Consider the following 18459-nt stretch of genomic DNA (forward strand, 5'->3'; position numbering starts at 1 on the left):
CTGTACATCTTTACAGGGCTGTATTTATCGGCCGAGCGGATAGCCCAAAACTGCTACGAGGCGCTTTTTTTTTTGGCGCAATATTCCATCTGCTCCAAAACTGCTGTATAATTCGGATGTGATAAATATTCTCTGCTGCAACTTCATGGTGTTTTTTCTTCCTTTTACAGCATGATGCTAGAGAGACAGGTCGGATCTACGTTTCTTTTCGGTGTAAAACCTGGCTCCTCGAGTTGGGAAAGATGGTCTGCCGTCGAAGCCGAGCTCGCCCCGAATCTGAAAGCGTCCTACTGCTAAATGACATCTCATTGGGAAGACCACATCACCCTGTGATTAGAAAAATGAAAGAAGACCGCGATACTCTAACTTCATTCGCAAGTGATCGCGGCTCACTAACCGATTGACCTGTTCACCCATATCGTGATTTAAAAATAGAGTCATTGGCGATTTACTAGCTACCTTAGGTACTCTTTATCCTTGCCTCAACGTTGCCGCTAGGCCAAATTCAAGGATGCAAAGAGACAGGGTAATGGATTCTATGATGGAACTGTTAAATCCGACTTCTCCTACTATTGCTATCCTTGGCGCTGGTATAGGTGGTTTAGCCCTTGCTATTGGACTGATAAAGCGCAACGTTCCAGTTACCATTTATGAAGCTGCGGACGGCTTCTCAATGGTAGGCGCTGGAATCGGCTTGGGACCAAACTCCTTGAATGCCATGGATGTCATTGATCCGCGTTTCCGAGAGAGATATGAAAAGGTGAAAACGCGAAACGAGAAGCCGGAGTTCGAGCATAGCGTCTTTGATGCGTTGTACGCCGAGGAAGGCTTCGGCGAAAAGCGGGGGTGGACCCGAGGCCTCATCGGCGCCCCTTACTTCACGCGAAGTAGTGCCCACCGCCGAGACTTGTTGGATATCATGGCAAGCTTCATCCCTCAAGGGATCGTCAAGTTCGGGAAGCGAGCATACTCGGTTGAGCAACTGGACGGTAAAGTCTTCATAAGATTTCAGGATGGCACAGTAGAAGCAGTAGACGCAGTTGTGGGCTGCGACGGAGTGAAAGGGATTACACGCCGAACCGTTTTGGGTGGCCTTGCGCCCGGAGAAGTCCAACCGACGTTCTGCGGTATGTACATCTATAGGGGCATCATACCAATGCAAGAGGCAAAGAAAATCTTGGGAAACCACGCCGGCGATGCCAAGTTTTTCATGGCTAAAAGGAAAGCTATGGCCGTCTATCCTATTTCGCAGGGCAGAGAAGAAAACTTTGTATTCTTCGTCTCAAAGCCCTGCCCTTGGACTTTTGGGGATAACGCGGTACCTTGTACGAAGGAAGAGATGCTAGAAGACCTAGAGGGGTTTGACCATAGACTACTAAAACTCCTAGACTACGCTAGACCTCTGAGGTGGCCGACGTGGCATCACCCCCAGACATCAACATTCTACAAAGAGCGGGTGTGCTTATTAGGTGACGTTGCGCATGCTTGCAGTCCTCACCAGGCTGCTGGAGCCGGGCAGGGATTAGAGGATGCTGCCGTCCTCTCGCATCTACTTGCTCTGGTTAAGACTTCCGATGAGATCGAGGTCGCATTTCAGATATATGACGCGATTAGACGGCCGAGGGCGCAGAAAGTGGTTCAAACGAGCGCCGAAGCCGGGCAGATTTACACATGGCAGGCTCCAACGATCGAGGACGATATGCATAAGATTGTTGAAAATGCGAACCAGAGGCTGCATTGGATTTGGCAGCATGATCTCGAAGCAGATATCAAAAAGGCTGAATATGACTTCCACAGGTTGGTACGGGAACGGTCAGGCTTATTACAGAATGGCGGCCCAGCTAAGAGCGTATCAATTATGAGGCATGCGGGCTTAGGCGCTTCTGACACCATTCAGTGTACGTAACTGTCGTCTCAGATACCTAGCTATAGATCTATCAGATATCAAACTGCGTTCCCTAGATCGTGCTGTGCCGCATCTATGTATGCTCGCGTGTGCGTAGCGGCACGGCGAGCAAATGGCACGTTAGATCAGGAACCTAACCCAGCAAAAAAACACCATATTCTTATTCAGGGAATGCGGACATCTAGGTACCTGTAGTTAACTAGGTACCTACCTGATATTTTAAGACTCGGCCGATAGAGTATATAGATCCCCGACCCGTTGGTTTGGGTAGCTGGTTCGGATGCAAACGTGCGGCACGGATCGCTCAAGTAATTTCAATATGCCGACTTCTTAGCTAAGAATGGTAAATATAAGCCGAGCCCGGGGAGATCATTGCCACTGATGACTTGCTGCTCGCTGAGCAAGAAAACGGACGGTACCTAATTGTAAGAGGTTATGAATGTACTATTTTTAGGAAATACGGCTGGATTAACTTATGAACACGAGGTATCTCTAATATTCATATCGGATATAAGTAACGTCTATAATGTCTATCAACTGCCTAACTTATCACAATTCTTACGTGAAATCTTCAGGCTATCGTGATTCATGTATGGTTGTATCGAATGTCTGCTGGAAATACCAGAAAATGTATGGATTGCCAAGCATATCCAACCGTTTTCTATTGTCGAGCTGGTCTAGAATCTTGGCTTTTCGAAAAGGAACACTCGCTAATAACTAGGGCTACAGCACACTACCGGGATACCTTGGGGAAATAAGTGAGTTCTGATGGAGAGCAGCTTTTATAAATCTGGCCCCCACTGAGAAAGTGCTGATGGTTCAGGTACGCTACCGGGCCAGCGGGATGACCGTGTTGTAGTATGGTTCATCAATCTAATGGAAGTTGTATTAGGAAGTATTCTAGAGGAATATCTAAGATGTGGGGGATGAGAATACATAGGGTAACATGTGTGGGTCTAGTGGGACACTGTCATGTGACAGACCGGTTCCATGTTCAGGGCTGCCAGGATAAGGATACCGCGCCTTATGTATATACGAATACGATCCTTACCTCTTATTGAACTCTGGCAAAACAACTTCCTTCGAACGGCCAATGATAACCATAACCAGTGGAAACATTTCTATCATATCTGAACGCGTAAGAGACGAAGGAACAGCTTGAATCAATTAATTATAGGGTCGGTCAGTGCTTAATTAATACTTATCGTATAACCTCGTCGGCTAGACGTGCTGCGTTAGACACATATTAAACGCCGATCGCGCTCGGACGAGTCGTCCTGCACGTAAGTTACACGTGCTTAACGTATATGTCGTGCGGATGGTTGCATTTCGCATCGAGGCTGATCTCTCTGTCTTTACTTACCTACCTATACATAGAATAGAAACATGGCGATGTCACCCGCGTCTATTCTTTTTTATTCATACCCCATTCCAGTCCCTTAATATCCATATCAACTTTATAAGGCCACTAGGTCGTTATTCTACTCGGCTTCGTCCCTCGGATCGAGGCGTCATCGTAAGATCGCGACTATGGCCGTAACTTCTGCGCCTGCCCCGCGGGATGACCAGAAGCTGGAGGAGAAGAGAGACAATCCAACGGACAGGGAGGCCGGTATCCTCACTACGGAAGAAGTACGCAAGCTGGAACGTGCAGTTCGGTGGAAGCGGGATGTATTAATCATACCAATTATGGGGATCCTATATATGCTGCTATTCTTGGATCGGACGAATATCGCAAATGCGCGAAGTCTGGGTATTGGACAGCCGAACGGGTTGGAAATGGCGCTGAATATGCCATCCGATGGATACAATACGGCGCTATGGATCTCCTATGTTCCTTTCGTACTGGCCGAGGTCCCAGCGAACTTGTTTCTGAATCTGAACAAGATACGCCCCGGTATCTTCCTTGGTGGACAGATGTTCCTCTTAGGTTAGCTGCCACTTGCCTTATGCTTACCTAGGTTCGGCTTCCCGTTACCTTTGATGTTAACAGACATGTAGGCGTCCTCGGTGTGTGTCAGGGTCTAACTAGGAGTTATGGTGGGCTGCTCACTGTCCGTTTCCTAATGGGCGTCTTTGAAGCCGCTCTTCCTGCCGGTGCGACTTATATGATCTCGATGTACTACACAAGACGCGAGGCGGCTGTGTGCTTTGCCTGGTTTTTCAATTTCGCTCTCGCTGGGCCGTTATTCTCGGGACTCCTGGCTTATGCTCTTCAGAATCTCGACGGCGTTGGAGGTTATGAGGGCTGGCGGTGGATATTCATCGTCGAAGGGCTAATGACATGCTTCGTCTCCGTTTTCGTTGTATGGCTATGTCCCAATTTCCCTCAGGATGCGCAATCTTGGTTTCTGTCAACTCAGGAGCGCGATCATCTCGTGTATCTTCTCGAGGCATCTCGCGGCGCTGAAGCTAAGGGCTCAGCTGTGGACAGTGTTCCTATTTGGAAGGTCCTTGTTGATTGGAGAATCCATTTACTAACACTGTCTTTTTTCTGCGCCGACGTAACGGCGTCCTCGATAGCTTCTTTCTCGCCGACAATTCTCACCGAGCTTGGTTGGATGGCAACTACTGCACAACTCATGACGATGCCCGTATGGGCGACTGGTATTGTCTTTACTTTCGCTATTACTTGGATTACCTCACGTCTCGATAGACGTGTGCCTTTCCTTCTTATTTGTATTTGCTTACAGGCCATCGGATGGAGTATCATGGTGGCTTATGTTCCGGAAGCTGGGGTGCGGTATCTCGCGCTTTTCTTCATGGCAGCCGGAACTTTCCCGCAGATGTCTATCTTAATGGGATGGCTCAGTGCCAACTTGCGCGGTCGCAAGTATCTTGCCGTCGGCATGGCCTGGATGTGCGGGTTTGGCAATTGTGCCAATTTCATTAGCTCAAACGTCTTTATCACTACCGAGCGTCCGCATTATCCCACTGGTTTTGCCACAGGTCTCGCCTTCACGGTATTAGGTTTCGTGCTAACATGTGTTATCTTTGCACTGTTGATCTTTAGCAATGGGAGGCGGGATAAAACTCGCGCACAGATGACGGACGATCAGCGCCAAAACTACGACGAGCTATATGTCAAGTTTGTGTATTGAACATATATGAAGGAAATTTATTAGCTACTGAGCTAGCCAGGCCAGATTAATTTGGGTAACTAATATCAGAGTAGTCTATCACGGTACTTAGGTATGTTAAGATGTATGTAAGTAATGATCACCTATCTCCCCGCGCAACCGTATTTATGGATGTTCAGGCCAACTCGCGTCTATGATATGCGATATATCAATACGTAAAGATGTCAATAGTCATGCGTGAGCACTAAGCAGAAGACATCCCTCAAAATATTTCTGCAGGTCATCAAAGTCCTCAAGATCACCGACCCAACCGACGTACTGGTCGGGCCTGGTCACCACGACGCATCCTCGCTCCTTGTCTACTCCGTAGTTTATATAAGCGTCTCCGACGCCCTCGTGGTAGCTTGAGTCGTCCACAAACACTTTATCATAGTCCCACCCAGTATGCGGATTGAAAGGATGAAGAATCTCAGGGAAGTCTCTTATCAAATCTGTTTCAGTCCTCTTCGCGGAGTGGATTGTCAACAATTCGATTACCGTATCCAATGGTGGGCTAGTAGGGTTGAAAGTACGGAAAAAGCTATTTGGCGCACCGAGAGCCTCGCAGAACTGTTCTACGCGGTTCTTCTGCAGGGGGTTCAAAATATTTCCTGCAAAAAGGATCACGCGGAATCGACCATCGGACTTGAGCTTCTCCTGAAAGTGCCAAGGTCGGGCATCGGACTGGTTAACTACCTTGAAGCTATTGAAGCGCATCCCAACAGGGATGCCTGTAGCCAGAGCCTGCTTCTTTGCGAAGGTATTGGCCGAGATGCTTGTAGGGGTCGAACCGCTTAGCTCACCCTTTTCTGGTTCATCCACGGCCTTCGCCACAAGGTTACTAGGCCCATAGTTGACAATCAGGCCGGATGCGAACAAGTTACCTTTCTGAAAGGTCTCCTTGAACTCATCCATACTAATACCTTCAGCGTCTATGCCATCCTTAGCTGGTCTTCCCGAGAATAGCCTGCTAAAGCGATGGTCAAAGTCAATGAGTTCACGAGCAATGGCGCGCCGCTCAGTTTGGTAGGTGCTCAAAATACTCGGCTTGGCGATACCTTTCGCGACCAAGGCTACTTTCCAGCCAAGATTATAAGTGTCGTGCATAGAAATATTCATACCCTGGCCGGCTTTCGGAGAATGTGTGTGAACGGCATCTCCGGCAAGGAAGACGCGCTCATGAGCGTCAAATTGTGTGCCGACTCTTTGTCCGATCTACGAAGCATCAATACGTGTACCCAGTGCGATATTAAGCCGTACGTGGGAGGGTATTAACCATACCTGGTATGCAGTCCACCACTCGCAGTATTCATAGTCAATTTTATAGGGGTTAAGAATCTTTCTGGCGGCATCGAAAATGATTTTGGGAGTGATCTTAGACCTATCTGCGCGGCCGGAAGCGTCCGGAGTTACCTCCTTCAACTGGATATAAAGTCGGACCAATTTATTTTCGCGAGGGATTACCATCAAGCTGCCATTCTCGGCCGAATGGATGGCACATCGCATTCGGATATCAGCTAAGTCAAGCGTGTTAAAGCGCGTAACTTAGGTCTAGTAGGGGGTTAGAATTTACGTCGAGCACTTACGAAAATCAGTAATAGGTATAATGTCAAGGACGCCCCAGATAAAATCAGTCGCCTCACCCTGTAACTCAAAGCCCAAGGTACGGCGAGTCCAGCTGCGTGCACCGTCACATCCTATGACGTACTTCGCGTGGACTACTTCGCCTGTTCCCATTCGTGAGTTGCTCTTCCGAATCAAATCGTCCTCATCGTCCTCGTGCATTAGATTGCTCCTGAAGAGACCGTCTGAGATCTTGCTTCCGCTAATCTGCTGTTTAGGCGTGGCCTCTTCGTCGGTGAGGTGACGCAACTTTACGGTAACTGGGTAGGAAGACTGATCGTTGACTTTCAGCTCATCGATCTCCAGCGACTCGGGAATAACTCCGCGCTCTACTCTGATCGTGTCCTTGGAGTACTTCTTAATATTGTCTAGGAAAAAGCGTTCAATGCGTCCTTGATGTAAGGTAATCTGCTGGAACCTAGAAAGTCCTACGATTGTGTCTGGAATGCGAGTGGAACGGCGGATCACGCCGTCAGGCCCAGGGTTCTAGACAGAGCATTAGACATCACCGTGTGCTCCTAGGTATAGCTGACGATACTTACCCACATACATATCTATCCCAAATACGGTTAGCAGAGAATTCGGCCAATACACTGGAGATATTACCTCAATCATATGGTTTGCTTCTTTCCATGCCCTATCCGCAAAGCCGAGGCTGTCGAATATCTCAAGACTGCGACATTGAAGCCCATCTGCTTGTCCACAGAAGATCTTGGTGCCCCTTTTATCAATAATACGGGTTGATACACCGCAGTGTGCCATCCAGCAAGCGGCCATCAACCTAAGTTATCACGAGGGTAAGTCTGAGATGGAAAAAAGGGACTATTCGATGGCGGTTTCGCGCGACTCACCCTGCTGGTCCGGCGCCGATAATAAGGCTAGCAAGCAAGTTAATATACGCGCTCTAAAAGCAGATATATACCTTATATTGACTTACACATCTACATTTGACTCGGGCATATGTCCATTTTCAGCCATCTTTACCAAGTTGTTTGTGTTAGCACTTCTTTCGGATTATGATGTTGCAGAAGGACGTAGAGAAACTGGGATGATTAGGAGAATTATAGCGCAGCATATGCCGCGCAGGTTTTAAAAAGGAAACGGGGTTGTGGTAAAAGGATTCCCGACAATATGCACCGTGGACTCATATCAGTTTCGCCGAGTGGCGATTTTCAGCCATGATTCAAATAATGATCCTTCGAAAATTGAGAATAGACATGTAGATTCTCATGGCATCGATTTACGACGTGTCGCCCAGAGCTAAACATACGTACCTGCTCCTCACGCTACGTGATCATGGCCCGGATGCGGGCACCGGGCACAGGACACGGCAATGGAAGGCGATCAGTCTACCTAGGTCGGTTAGGTATGTAATACAGCACCCCTCAATGTTTAATGCAACCTAAGCATTACAGGAGTATCATTGGTAGTCACCAATGCCGTAAAAGACATTCGCCTGTAACCCCAGACCCATACGTGAAAGCGGGTACGGCCGGCTTGCGCCATGTGAGATATAACTGTCACACAGCTGATACGTACTTATTAAGACGTCGAAGGCGCCAATATTGATGAAAATTGCTGATAATCTGATTGATTGTGTTGAGATCGTGAGAACGTGAGAACGAGCGATGCACTCATGCCGTTCATGTTTCCATTTTCTCAATCCTTGTTGAATTTGCTTTAGCTTATTCGGTGAGGAACTTTACTTTATAATGTGGCTGTTTCGTAGTCTGGCTTATGTCTCTCCACATGACTGAAATATGTGTAAGGTATGGCCTTGTGCTAATAAGAAAAACCATATCTCGGTTTTCGAGTATCGGCAAAGTAGTATCTAAAGATATACGGCCACTAATAACCGCCTGGTTTCCAGCTTTGATGATGAGGTCCCTGTGGCTTTTTACTTTTAGGACCATATATGGAAATCAAAGATTACTGTTGTTGGGCCAGAAACATTGGCAAGAAGATGTATTCGATGCTCTTTTGTCTAGATTAGACATCTCAGGTATGCGCGAAGATTTATACCCGAATAATATATCGGGTACCGGAACCATCAACGGTCTTCGCTATTTCTATATGGAGTAATTTTTGGAAAGAAATGAAACCCTAACGTCATATCTAAGCGGACTCACGTATAAGGGGGCCTCGGGATCTTCCGTATTTGCGGAAACGACGTGTTTTAATGTCTCAAATTTAAATTCTTTATCCTCATTAGAAACTATAAGCCGTTGGTATCCTCCGAAGCTTTTGTCTTTTTAACCTGTCGATCTGACGAGGTCTCCCTAGCCAGCATCGTGGCTAGCCTCAAGCTAGCCAACGGGGTGGATAGCCCTAGTCCGTGGAGCCTCTCGCTTCTTATAAGAAGAAGCCACACACACATAGTAGATAGCTTCCTTAGATCAATTCAATCCTCATCTTACGATCCCTCCTCAGCCAGGATAATCCTTTGACATAACCTCAATCCAGTTTTCACGCATGAGGTCGAAATCCTTAATAAGTTCCTCTACATAGATAGGTACTCAGCATCATATGCTCCTTCTATAGCAACATTCGAATATCTTCTATGTATCCCGTGTATATTGTTGGGAATGTCGTCTATTGGACAAGCATGTATCTTATTTAGCTCCCTCTAAATCCACTCTGGAAACCGAGTATAGTCTTCTTGTATCTCGATCGAATTAAGACGAAGAGTATGGGACCGAAACCTTTCATTTATTAAATCACATCCCCTGCGTTCAACGGATGTAGTCTGAGTACCATCCATTGTGAAGGAGTCTGAGCTCGCGTATGTCGGATAAGGTTTTTCTAGAGTTGGTGGTCTCGGGTCGTCAATATTAAGCCAGGCGGCTATTTTGGGATTATTTCGGGAAATGAATTCTTCAACAGTAGATGGCCGAGTGTCGATGTTCTCGGCCGGGGCCACTTGTAGTGGAGGCGCGTTGGGAATTGTTTAGGACGGTTCCCCCGGCCGTGCCCTGGCTACTCCTATAAAAGACTCTGGCACGGAATGTGACTTGGGGTTTTTCATACGAACTAAACTGGCATCAGGTGAGTTGCTACGTGGTCGCTTTTTAGATTGGAAGTGGTCTTTAGGCTGTGTGCAGCTCTCATACAGTGGCTGCTTGATACTAGAACACCGCGTATCATGATAGTCACAGGATGATATCGGCGAGGGAAACTTTTCCCCTGGCTCTGAATCAGATGGCGAAGGATGGCTGAGCGGTACTTGCTCTTGTCCTACGGTTTGAGGACTCATGATGGCGCTTAACTCCGAAAATGAACAGGGTAGAGAATAATTATATCACATAGGTTTCGGGGATGGCTATGACTGCTCGTAAAAAGGTTTTTGACCTTCTAATAACTTGGCATTGTGTGCTGTAAAAAGGTGACTTGTAAGATGATGTTAATGTGGCCGGTAAGTTTAGCGTTAAGTACATTCGACTGGGGAAAATTGACAAATGGATTCAATTAATGACAGACAAAAATAACAACAATAAAGGTTGTTTGGTACAAAGGAAGAGGTCAAAATAAAGAATTTATTTAAGACAAAACAGTGCAAGCCTATTCTATGCTAAAATAGTAAATGTAGTACGAAAACCGTGGTGTTCTTGTTAAAAACATTTACCACAAAATTTGGTTTCACTATATTTTCTAAAAAATCGAGATCTGATATGTAAACAAGATCCGACCTGTAAGTATTACATTTGGTAAAATCTTAGATGTGGTCTTGTTGATTCATCTTTTTAACCATTGTTATATCTAATAAACCTGATGCATCTTAGAGATCGTCGAAAAAGGTATTCGACATGATATCACATCCATGTTTCAGTAGGTAGTAGGTAGGTACTTTATTAGAATACTCACCGGGTTGGTGATACAATGTTATATATTGGATAGGTAGTTCTCAAGGATTGTTTAGAAGGTATCAGTCTTTACTCGTCCCCGGTAAAGTGTTAATTTATAACCCGAAGAATCATCGCGAAAGAAAAGGTACTGGGTACCTAGGTATATACCCAGCCATGGCGGCGCCACCCCGATATTAATATGCATATAAAAACGATCGTAACCATAAACTCATAAAAATTATATTAAGTGCCCTACCTACGTATTTACCTCTCACCTATAATGCTTGTCCTACGCCGGAAGCGCGGTGAATCCCTGCCAATACCCGTGCCTGGTTCCAAGTTCTATTTCTTAATATATTACTAAGACCTACATATATGAACTTTGGGGTAGAGGAACTCCTACATATTTCCATGATGAAGAGAACGTGTATGCTGTTTAATTTTACCAGCTCTATTTTTCCTTTCCATATCACATTTCTGCGGTAGTTGTTTCACGATATTGACATGGGGAGATTTAATGATTGATCGCAACCGCTAGCAGGGGAAAAGTGGCCACTAAACGAGTATGAGAGGCCGAAATCGAGATCATCAAACAGCTTTACTTTCCAGTTGACGAATCTCGCACTTGAAATTAACATACCTGCTTCTAATTGTTTTATATTTCTATCAAGCTATGTGAATATATCGTTTCCTTGCGATGCAGTATTGTCCTTTGAAGCAACCCCTGAGTAATAAGCTGTTCTAGTTAAGTGAGCGACATCCATAGGAATTTTAATCGGTTGTTCTAAAGCTAACAACTACTTTATTGTAAGATCTCACTGAAATTTTATTTTCATAGAAAGTTATTATGCCGAGCGAGAGTGAACAAGCTTTCATCCGAGAGGTGTGGGGATTACAAGGAACCGCCTACCTTATTGTCGCCCTTCGCTATTATAGCAGATTTTCGATCTTAGGATGGCAAAGTCTAGCCTGGGATGATGCCATTATGTTTCTAGCTGTTGTAAGTTGCTGATGGTTACGATCAGGTCTAATTAAGTTCAGCCACTGAGATGTCGTTTTCAGGTAGTTCATACAGCAGAATCGCTCATGGCGTATCTTGTTGTAGCTACCTGGAAAGGCCTTGCCAACAATGCCATGACTGGCGCGCAACGTGCAGCGCTTGATCCGCAGTCGAATGAGTGGTATCTACGAGTAAATGGGTCAAAGACTCATGTTGTTGGTCTTATACTCTATACTACGCTTCTCTGGCTACTAAAGGCATGTTGGTTGGTATATTATGCGCGTCTCACGTACGTCAACAAGGATAACCCGAGAAATAATCTGATACTGACTCTACATAGGGAGGGGGTTAATAACATGCATCGGCTAATACGCTGTGGCATCATCATCGTTGGTGTGACTTATGTATCTTGCCTACTCGTTGCCTTCTTGAAATGCATTCCTTTCCACCATCAGTGGCAAATCAATCCTTCGCCAGGAAGTGAGTACCATGGGCGACTTGGATACAGTTTCTATCGAAGAAAGTTAACAATAAGTTGTTAGATAATTGCATGCCTGCAATTTCAGCTGTCCAAACTATATTTGTCATGATTACGAATACGCTCACTGATTTCTATCTGATGGCTATACCATTACCTGTACGTCTATTAAATTACGATTGAGATTGTTATAGAACTAACACAATTCGCTGATTAGGTGGTGTGGAAGTCACATCTTCCCTGGAGAAAGAAGTTCATACTTCTAATCATGTTTAGCGGAGGTTTCCTTGAGATGGCATTTGGTATTCTGAGATGTGTATCTATCTTGAGAGTAAGTTTTCGTCCTTTGGATTTGTCTCCTTTATATGCGCCTTGGGCCTTTTCGTCCTACTGGTGTTAGATAAGTTGAAGCTATCTGCTGAAAAACTGGACTAAATAGCTCGGCGACATTGATCCTGCTCAGTCAGGCTACTGGTCTGTCCGTGAATCATTCGTTTCGGTTGTCTTAACGAACATGCCCATGGTATACCCAATATTTAGAAGGTTTATCGAAAAGGGTCTTAGTGCGAGTAGATCAAGAGCTACAAGTCAGGGGGATACTAGGGGTTACAAGCTCAGTAGTCTGCCGGGGCGCGCCGCATCTACGGGACGAAGACAGAACCTCTCCTTTTCCGAGCCGAACGACACTGCATGGGATTCTGAAGAGCATATCATCGCTGATAGAGGCCAGGGACGCTCTATAGGTCGCGAGGAGGGTTCTATAAATCTTCCGAAACATCAAACGATTGGAATTACATTTGACGAAAGTGGGATACCTGGGGGGTCGGCGGCGGCGGCGGATGAAAGCCATCAGATCATGGTTACTAAAGAATATACAGTCACAGAAGGGTCTACATGTGGTTCAGGGACTATGAGCAGTCCCGGCTTCTTGAACTAGTTGCTCTTTACCCTTAGAAGAAGTAGTTTTACCCCTCCCCAAACATACTTGGAATTATGAATGAACTTCCCCGCTAAATGCGACAGCCACCTGATATATGTTTATTAATAACGCCAATCACCAGCACGGTTCCGAGACATAAGCACTAGAGAATAGTGGACTGAGACAATATCTAGGGCTTTTGAAATGGATGATAGGTAGTTCCTATCCAGCTTGAAATAAGTTCCTATATAGCTTAAGACTTGATGTACTTGGCTCCAATTCCCTTCTGGACGGCGGAGCGCTGGGCAATGCGGTCAATCCACTGTAACAGATGCGGGAACTTTTCGACTTCCTGCTTGGTGAAACCGCTCCTTTCCCACCCTTTAACCCAGGGCCATGTCTTAATGTCTGCCACGGAATACTTCCCTTTCCCTTTGCCGGCCAGGTATTCCCTCGGCTCACCGGTGTACTTCCCGGAGAGTCTGATCTCAAGCACCTCATAAACTCTCAATGTCTCGTTCCTGAAGCGGTTGATAGCATCTTCGCCGTGTTAGCTCCCCGCCAATGCTTTCATGTATACTGAATGTATACTGATTTGAAAACTTACATTCAATCTTCTCAGGGGCAACCTTGGTGAAGTGGTTGACTTGGCCTTGATAAGGGGCCCCGGATCCGTGCCAGAAGAAAGTCCACTGCAGCGCTTCGTTACTCTCGAGGCCATCCGCAAAGCCGAACTTATGGTCCTTGTCTGCGGCTTGCAATAAATACCACAGTTCAGCTGACGTCTCATGGACAGGGAAAGGGGGGCTCTGATTGTTGTCAACCAAGACCGGAATGCGACCGTTGGGATTCAATCGCAGAAACCATTCTTTCTTTTGCTCATTGGTCGAGATATCTATCAGTGTAGTCGTCCACGACGTGCCATATGTCTCGGCAAGTTCCTCTAGGAGGATTTGTACGGCTTGCCCATTTGGAGTATTCTGCGTGATCAGGTGGAGGCCCTTGGCGTTTTTAACCTCTTCAGGGGTTTCGGAGATATAAAGCTTGTCGGCCATGGTTAAAATGATCGAATTATTGAATTGATATATATAGGTAGGTACTTAGGATATATATATCACTGATCTTGGTCGAAAGTGTATGGGCTTTTGGAAAGTGTATTGTATTTCTGAGAAGAGAGAATACAGACAGGTATCTTGGGAGGTAGATATATGAGGTAGGGTAGGTCGGCGTGATGTACCTAAGGTATTAGTGAGGGGGTGATGAGGAATCAACGGCATGACGACAGAATGCGCCCATATTGTGAATCAAACATCAGTAACTATATCTTAATCAAGGTTGATTAATAATACCGGAATATACATATTCTTTATTTGTCATCAGCAATATCTTCGCTGTCAGACTATTTATTTCAACGCTCGGGTAATATTCCCATTGTTGTCGCTTATGGACAGAGTACTTGGGTACTTTTGAACACCTGCACACAGCTGGCGAATTCATACCTTAGGTACCTACGGATTGCTTATACATGCATCTTACAAATGTAAGTTGCCGGAATGGCGTCAAAAAACATGCATGTGGTGGCTAGTATGTATGGGGTATCTTTCGTGACGCCATTCTATTTGCGCATACATGCAACTCAATTTCTTACATGATAAAAAGACGAGAGGTAGTTTCGGTATGATTGAATATTTATCGTCAGCAATGAGTTTAAAACACCTCCATATCGGAACATCATATATTACATACCTCACTACATCCCTCTATCTTATAAATTCTACCTGGCACGCGGCCCGACCACTACGCTTAAGTGCCTTAGGGGATGGAACCTTCCCCCCTATTCTTCGACGTGGCACGCTTTCAACATCGTGATAAGAATATAAAGGAATACCCGTCGCTATCTAGCAATTAAATTAGTTACCAATGAATGTAATATACATTGTGTCAAACCATTCATGCCTATGACAAGCAGGTCAAACTGTTGAAGTAAGTATAGGGTAGAGGAAGCAGAAAAATTGCAAGAGATGATGGTAGCATTTGACTTTCATTCATCGCAACCTAGGTACCTATTTTCCTACCGAGGGTATTGAGGTCGGTTTGATATCTGCATACCTAAGCGTTAAGACTAGGTCAATTCCTTATGAAAGCTACCTCATTATCAACCCTGAAAGTCCAGTATTCGGATATTGGCACACAAGGTTTGTTTAATAGTCATTATTACTAGCCTAAGGGTATCTTCATTCTAATTAAACCTTTTAAAGTGCGTATAGTGAGTGAAACGTCGGTTTTCTACACTATTTAATACAGAAACATATACTAAGAAATGAAACGAAACAAAATAAAGCAGAACAAGAAAAAAAAGTACGGGCGCTGTCCGTTTTACATCATCCCCTTTGCTACACCTATCATCAGCAAATTAGCATGCATCATATTTCCGTCGTTTCTCTTTGTGGTACGAGGATCCGGAGTAAGTAAGCCAGAAAGAAATGCGTGAGGTAAGCCGTTCAGCATAAAGAGGATCCGACAAAGCCATCGATTTATTAAACACCACCTCTTGGGTGTCCGGGATTATTGGTCAATGACAGCTCATCCTCAACCCTGTCGAAGGATCTCCCTCTTACTTTGTCATGTTCGTGATTGGACGCAATATCCGAGTTTGACGTGCTCTCTATCCGAACGTCGACTCTTCTGTGGATTCCGTTCATATCCTTCAACCCATCGAAGTCCTCGTCTGATCCTCGACCTCCTACGGTGGTTGTGTGATATGTGTTCATCAGAACGGCCTCATTACGATGGGTATGATGAACGCCGGATGGCCCGGCTTGACTTCGATTCTTTGCGTATGAAAGAGAAATGTCGTGCTCGTGTGTATCCTCGTCTCCTAATCCGGCCTCTCGAGCGAGTTTGGTAATTAAGGTGGCCATGGACATTTCGATATTGAGTTTCACCATATACGCGACGGGGTGGAATTGAACGAAGACGATTGGGTTCGGGTGGGACATTAAACAAATGAGCATGACCTTGGATTATAAGTTAGCTTGGTTCGGGTTTGAAGGGCATTCTTTCATTGCTACTTACATCCATAAGAATTGAGACGACCATAAGCTTATCGTTGAATTTAGCCAGAGGGGCGTACTTGATCAACCCATGCTGCTCAACAAGCCGCTTTCTCACTGACCGTGAGAAATAATAATTGAGGGCAGCATCGACGAGAAGGATGAGACATTTGGAAGTTCTATCCCAGTACTTATTAATATCGACGTACCTTTAAATATCATGTTAGCAATTTCCTCTTATTAATAGGCAACTACAATTTACTTACAGCTGGCTTACGGGAGGGACCAAGTGAGCTGGGATAAAAATGCAGAAAACTGCAATGTTGATAGCTGTGATAATAATAGCAGTCCCGTATTTGAGCTTTTGTATAGTATCTTGACGCTCCGCAATAACCGCAATTCGATTTATGATGATTTGCATCAGCAACTGGATTTCGAACACCCAGGATAACAGTATAAAAAATAGAAGCGGTATACTATGATGATGGCGATTTAGCTGGTTGTAATAATGCACATTTGGCGAATCGTTAGGTACTTACGTCGGTTTATCTCCGAAATGTCCATCGATCCAAAGGTAACCAACGATAAGAATGATTAAATTTGCCGCGATCTCCCCCCAAAGCATGTAAATCTGTAAATGTATCACGTTAGAATATTGCGAGAACAGAGGTGTTGGATGTGTGCGTCTGCAGAGTAGCACTGCCCTGAGTGGATCTGCCTCATAGTTTGCGAATCGTAAAGAGGTAGGTTAGGTTAGGTAGCTACTCACATATGTGCTGCGAAGGGGATTTCGATTTCGGCGTGTTTGCTTTATGGCCTCCCAAACTGTCAATATACCAAAGCCCATCGAGAAGCCGGCAGCCAAAGAGGCAACTTGAATATCGGATTGGCTCGTCATGATTCTCAAGTCCACAGAATTATCTCTTCCTAGCAATGATGGTGGCGCAGGTCTTTGGACTCTGCAAGTTGACGCACGAACACGTCAACGAAGGTTGAACGGCTGGGCTAGTGCTACAATCTTAGTCAGTATTCGCGGAGGAAACTGGGGGAAATATCATGTTTACCAAGATAGGTACCTATTTATTAATGTAACTTGATGGACAAGCTCAACTTCATAAGTTCCGGGGCAATGGGCCAGCCAATGCTTGGAAGGTTCCGCCTCCTTGGGTTTAGTGGCTTATAGTTTGACACTTTCGCTTAGACTAGATAGCGGAACGATGCCGGACATTACTTTTAGGTGACGGGCTCCGTAAGTTTAGACTTGTTCAAGAGACTATTGTATCCTGAAGAGTTTAGTTGCCGATCGAGACCTTTATTTATTAATGGGTTACGTTTAGTGCAAGCTGTCAAATCGTTTATGTATGGTACGATGAAAATTCGTAACTGTACGAGACTTAGATATAGTTACCTTATGTATAGGGTAGGAGCTAGGTAGAATTGGTAGTAGTTATTGTGGGCTATAAGGAACCCCTTATTTCCATTACCCTGTTTCAAGGTCAAATATGAAAGATGTTAGCTTAATCTGCTAAATCTGTCTAAAGAATGATTGGACGCCGGGATCTCAGGTACTCTCAGATCGCAACGAATGCCGTAACTACGCTAATGCCATAGTTATGTAACGCTATAAGAGACTAGCGGCCGGCTTTATTAAGCGGCAAATTCTCTGGTGCAGAGACTCTTAAGCCGCGTGGATTCGACACCGATGGACCCTCTAGTCATACATAGTGTAGTTCATGCGAGTGATGAAAGTGGATTTTTAGTTACAAGGATCTTAGATGATCGGTGTACATAATCAAAACCTGCCCAGACAAAAAATTTTAAAGATTAAAAAAAGAGGAAATCTATTAGACGTGCATCATTGACGTTGTTCATTCATTACCCTTTTCTTTGATCGAATTATTTTATTATTACTTGGCCACGCTACAAGGCCGGGATTAGTAAATGACGTAAGTCTTGTTGAATATCAGTACCTATATATTCTACCTATATATTCCAAAACTTATAAACGTAACCGAAACCAACTGGTTGCGTGACTTCCAGTTGCTGGTGAGTATCACGATGAGTTTCTAAAGGCGGATCGAGGCAAAAACTCCGTACTATGTATAAGATCCATGTCCAGCTTCCAGAACGTCGCCTCATATTTATATAGAGACGAAATAGTGTGTGGACCTATTGTACGTAAGGGCCTGGCTCCGGAAAACTCCTTACCTACTTCCGCTAATCCGGTTCGGTGCCAAGTCGGCGTCCACTAGGATAGCTACTTTCTAAGCGGATACCTCGATGCAGGTACAAGTTCTCCTATTATTCACGAGACTATTCGCAATTGATAATCTCCTGTTAATCATATGGAACGGGTACGGGATCTGCTATCAAATAATACACTATTGTTCATGTAATGCTCCCTACCTAAATCTTGCCCTCCCAGAGCCGCAAACGAGGGCTATATGACAAGGAGCTGTTTTGAGCGACTCGGACGTTGCAGTCGGGCCGTTGCAGTCAACAACACCTGGTGTCACTCT

The 18459-nt window shown here is 45.1% G+C and overlaps 6 protein-coding genes across 6 annotated transcripts; 3 read left to right on the forward strand and 3 right to left on the reverse strand.

Annotated features, from left to right (window-relative positions):
• The first annotated feature begins 196 nt into the window (after positions 1-196).
• On the forward strand, positions 197-2012 carry F5Y00DRAFT_36908 (FAD/NAD(P)-binding domain-containing protein). Its single transcript, XM_048013562.1, has one exon. It carries the CDS (start codon positions 512-514, stop codon positions 1904-1906), a length of 1395 nt encoding a protein of 464 aa, XP_047866302.1. The 5' UTR covers positions 197-511; the 3' UTR covers positions 1907-2012.
• A 1424-nt stretch (positions 2013-3436) lies between these two features.
• Positions 3437-5007, forward strand: F5Y00DRAFT_260672 (MFS general substrate transporter; the record flags this gene model as incomplete). Its single annotated transcript, XM_048011053.1, has 2 exons — positions 3437-3836; positions 3908-5007. The coding sequence occupies 2 exons, from the start codon at positions 3437-3439 to the stop codon at positions 5005-5007; spliced, it is 1500 nt and encodes a 499-aa protein (XP_047866303.1).
• A 210-nt stretch (positions 5008-5217) lies between these two features.
• On the reverse strand, positions 5218-7626 carry F5Y00DRAFT_260673 (putative phenol 2-monooxygenase; the record flags this gene model as incomplete). The annotated part of the gene is made up of 7 exons (XM_048011054.1): positions 5218-6240; positions 6307-6542; positions 6612-7134; positions 7191-7202; positions 7255-7429; positions 7500-7526; positions 7586-7626. 7 exons carry the CDS (start codon positions 7624-7626, stop codon positions 5218-5220), a joined length of 2037 nt encoding a protein of 678 aa, XP_047866304.1.
• Positions 7627-11337: 3711 nt separating this feature from the next.
• Positions 11338-12905, forward strand: F5Y00DRAFT_260674 (uncharacterized protein; the record flags this gene model as incomplete). Its single annotated transcript, XM_048011055.1, has 6 exons — positions 11338-11490; positions 11553-11779; positions 11831-11970; positions 12033-12127; positions 12186-12299; positions 12408-12905. 6 exons carry the CDS (start codon positions 11338-11340, stop codon positions 12903-12905), a joined length of 1227 nt encoding a protein of 408 aa, XP_047866305.1.
• A 72-nt stretch (positions 12906-12977) lies between these two features.
• Positions 12978-14135, reverse strand: F5Y00DRAFT_233197 (glutathione S-transferase). The gene is made up of 2 exons (XM_048007274.1): positions 13495-14135; positions 12978-13427 (listed from the first exon to the last, which is right to left on the reverse strand). The coding sequence occupies exons 1-2, from the start codon at positions 13940-13942 to the stop codon at positions 13141-13143; spliced, it is 735 nt and encodes a 244-aa protein (XP_047866306.1). The 5' UTR covers positions 13943-14135; the 3' UTR covers positions 12978-13140.
• Positions 14136-15231: 1096 nt separating this feature from the next.
• Positions 15232-17289, reverse strand: F5Y00DRAFT_233212 (uncharacterized protein). Its single transcript, XM_048007275.1, has 6 exons — positions 17017-17289; positions 16710-16951; positions 16480-16571; positions 16207-16416; positions 15963-16149; positions 15232-15904 (listed from the first exon to the last, which is right to left on the reverse strand). The coding sequence occupies exons 2-6, from the start codon at positions 16836-16838 to the stop codon at positions 15425-15427; spliced, it is 1098 nt and encodes a 365-aa protein (XP_047866307.1). The 5' UTR covers positions 16839-16951; positions 17017-17289; the 3' UTR covers positions 15232-15424.
• Positions 17290-18459: the final 1170 nt, after the last annotated feature.

Source organism: Daldinia vernicosa, assembly GCF_022497035.1.
Source record: "Daldinia vernicosa strain CBS 139.73 unplaced genomic scaffold F5Y00scaffold_15, whole genome shotgun sequence".
NCBI lineage: Eukaryota > Fungi > Ascomycota > Sordariomycetes > Xylariales > Hypoxylaceae > Daldinia > Daldinia vernicosa.

What these genes read in the sequence shown, in the direction of transcription:
- F5Y00DRAFT_36908 (XM_048013562.1), top strand. Translation starts at nt 512, where the DNA reads ATGCAAAGAGACAGGGTAATGGATTCTATGATGGAACTGTTAAATCCG.
- F5Y00DRAFT_233197 (XM_048007274.1), bottom strand. Translation starts at nt 13,942, where the DNA reads ATGGCCGACAAGCTTTATATCTCCGAAACCCCTGAAGAGGTTAAAAAC. An exon ending in TGCCCCTGAGAAGATTGAAT is followed by an intron (nt 13,428 to 13,494) that starts GTAAGTTTTCAA and finishes AACACGGCGAAG; the next exon opens with ATGCTATCAACCGCTTCAGG.
- F5Y00DRAFT_233212 (XM_048007275.1), bottom strand. Translation starts at nt 16,838, where the DNA reads ATGACGAGCCAATCCGATATTCAAGTTGCCTCTTTGGCTGCCGGCTTC. An exon ending in CATTTCGGAGATAAACCGAC is followed by an intron (nt 16,417 to 16,479) that starts GTAAGTACCTAA and finishes CCATCATCATAG; the next exon opens with TATACCGCTTCTATTTTTTA. An exon ending in GTCCCTCCCGTAAGCCAGCT is followed by an intron (nt 16,150 to 16,206) that starts GTAAGTAAATTG and finishes TGATATTTAAAG; the next exon opens with GTACGTCGATATTAATAAGT.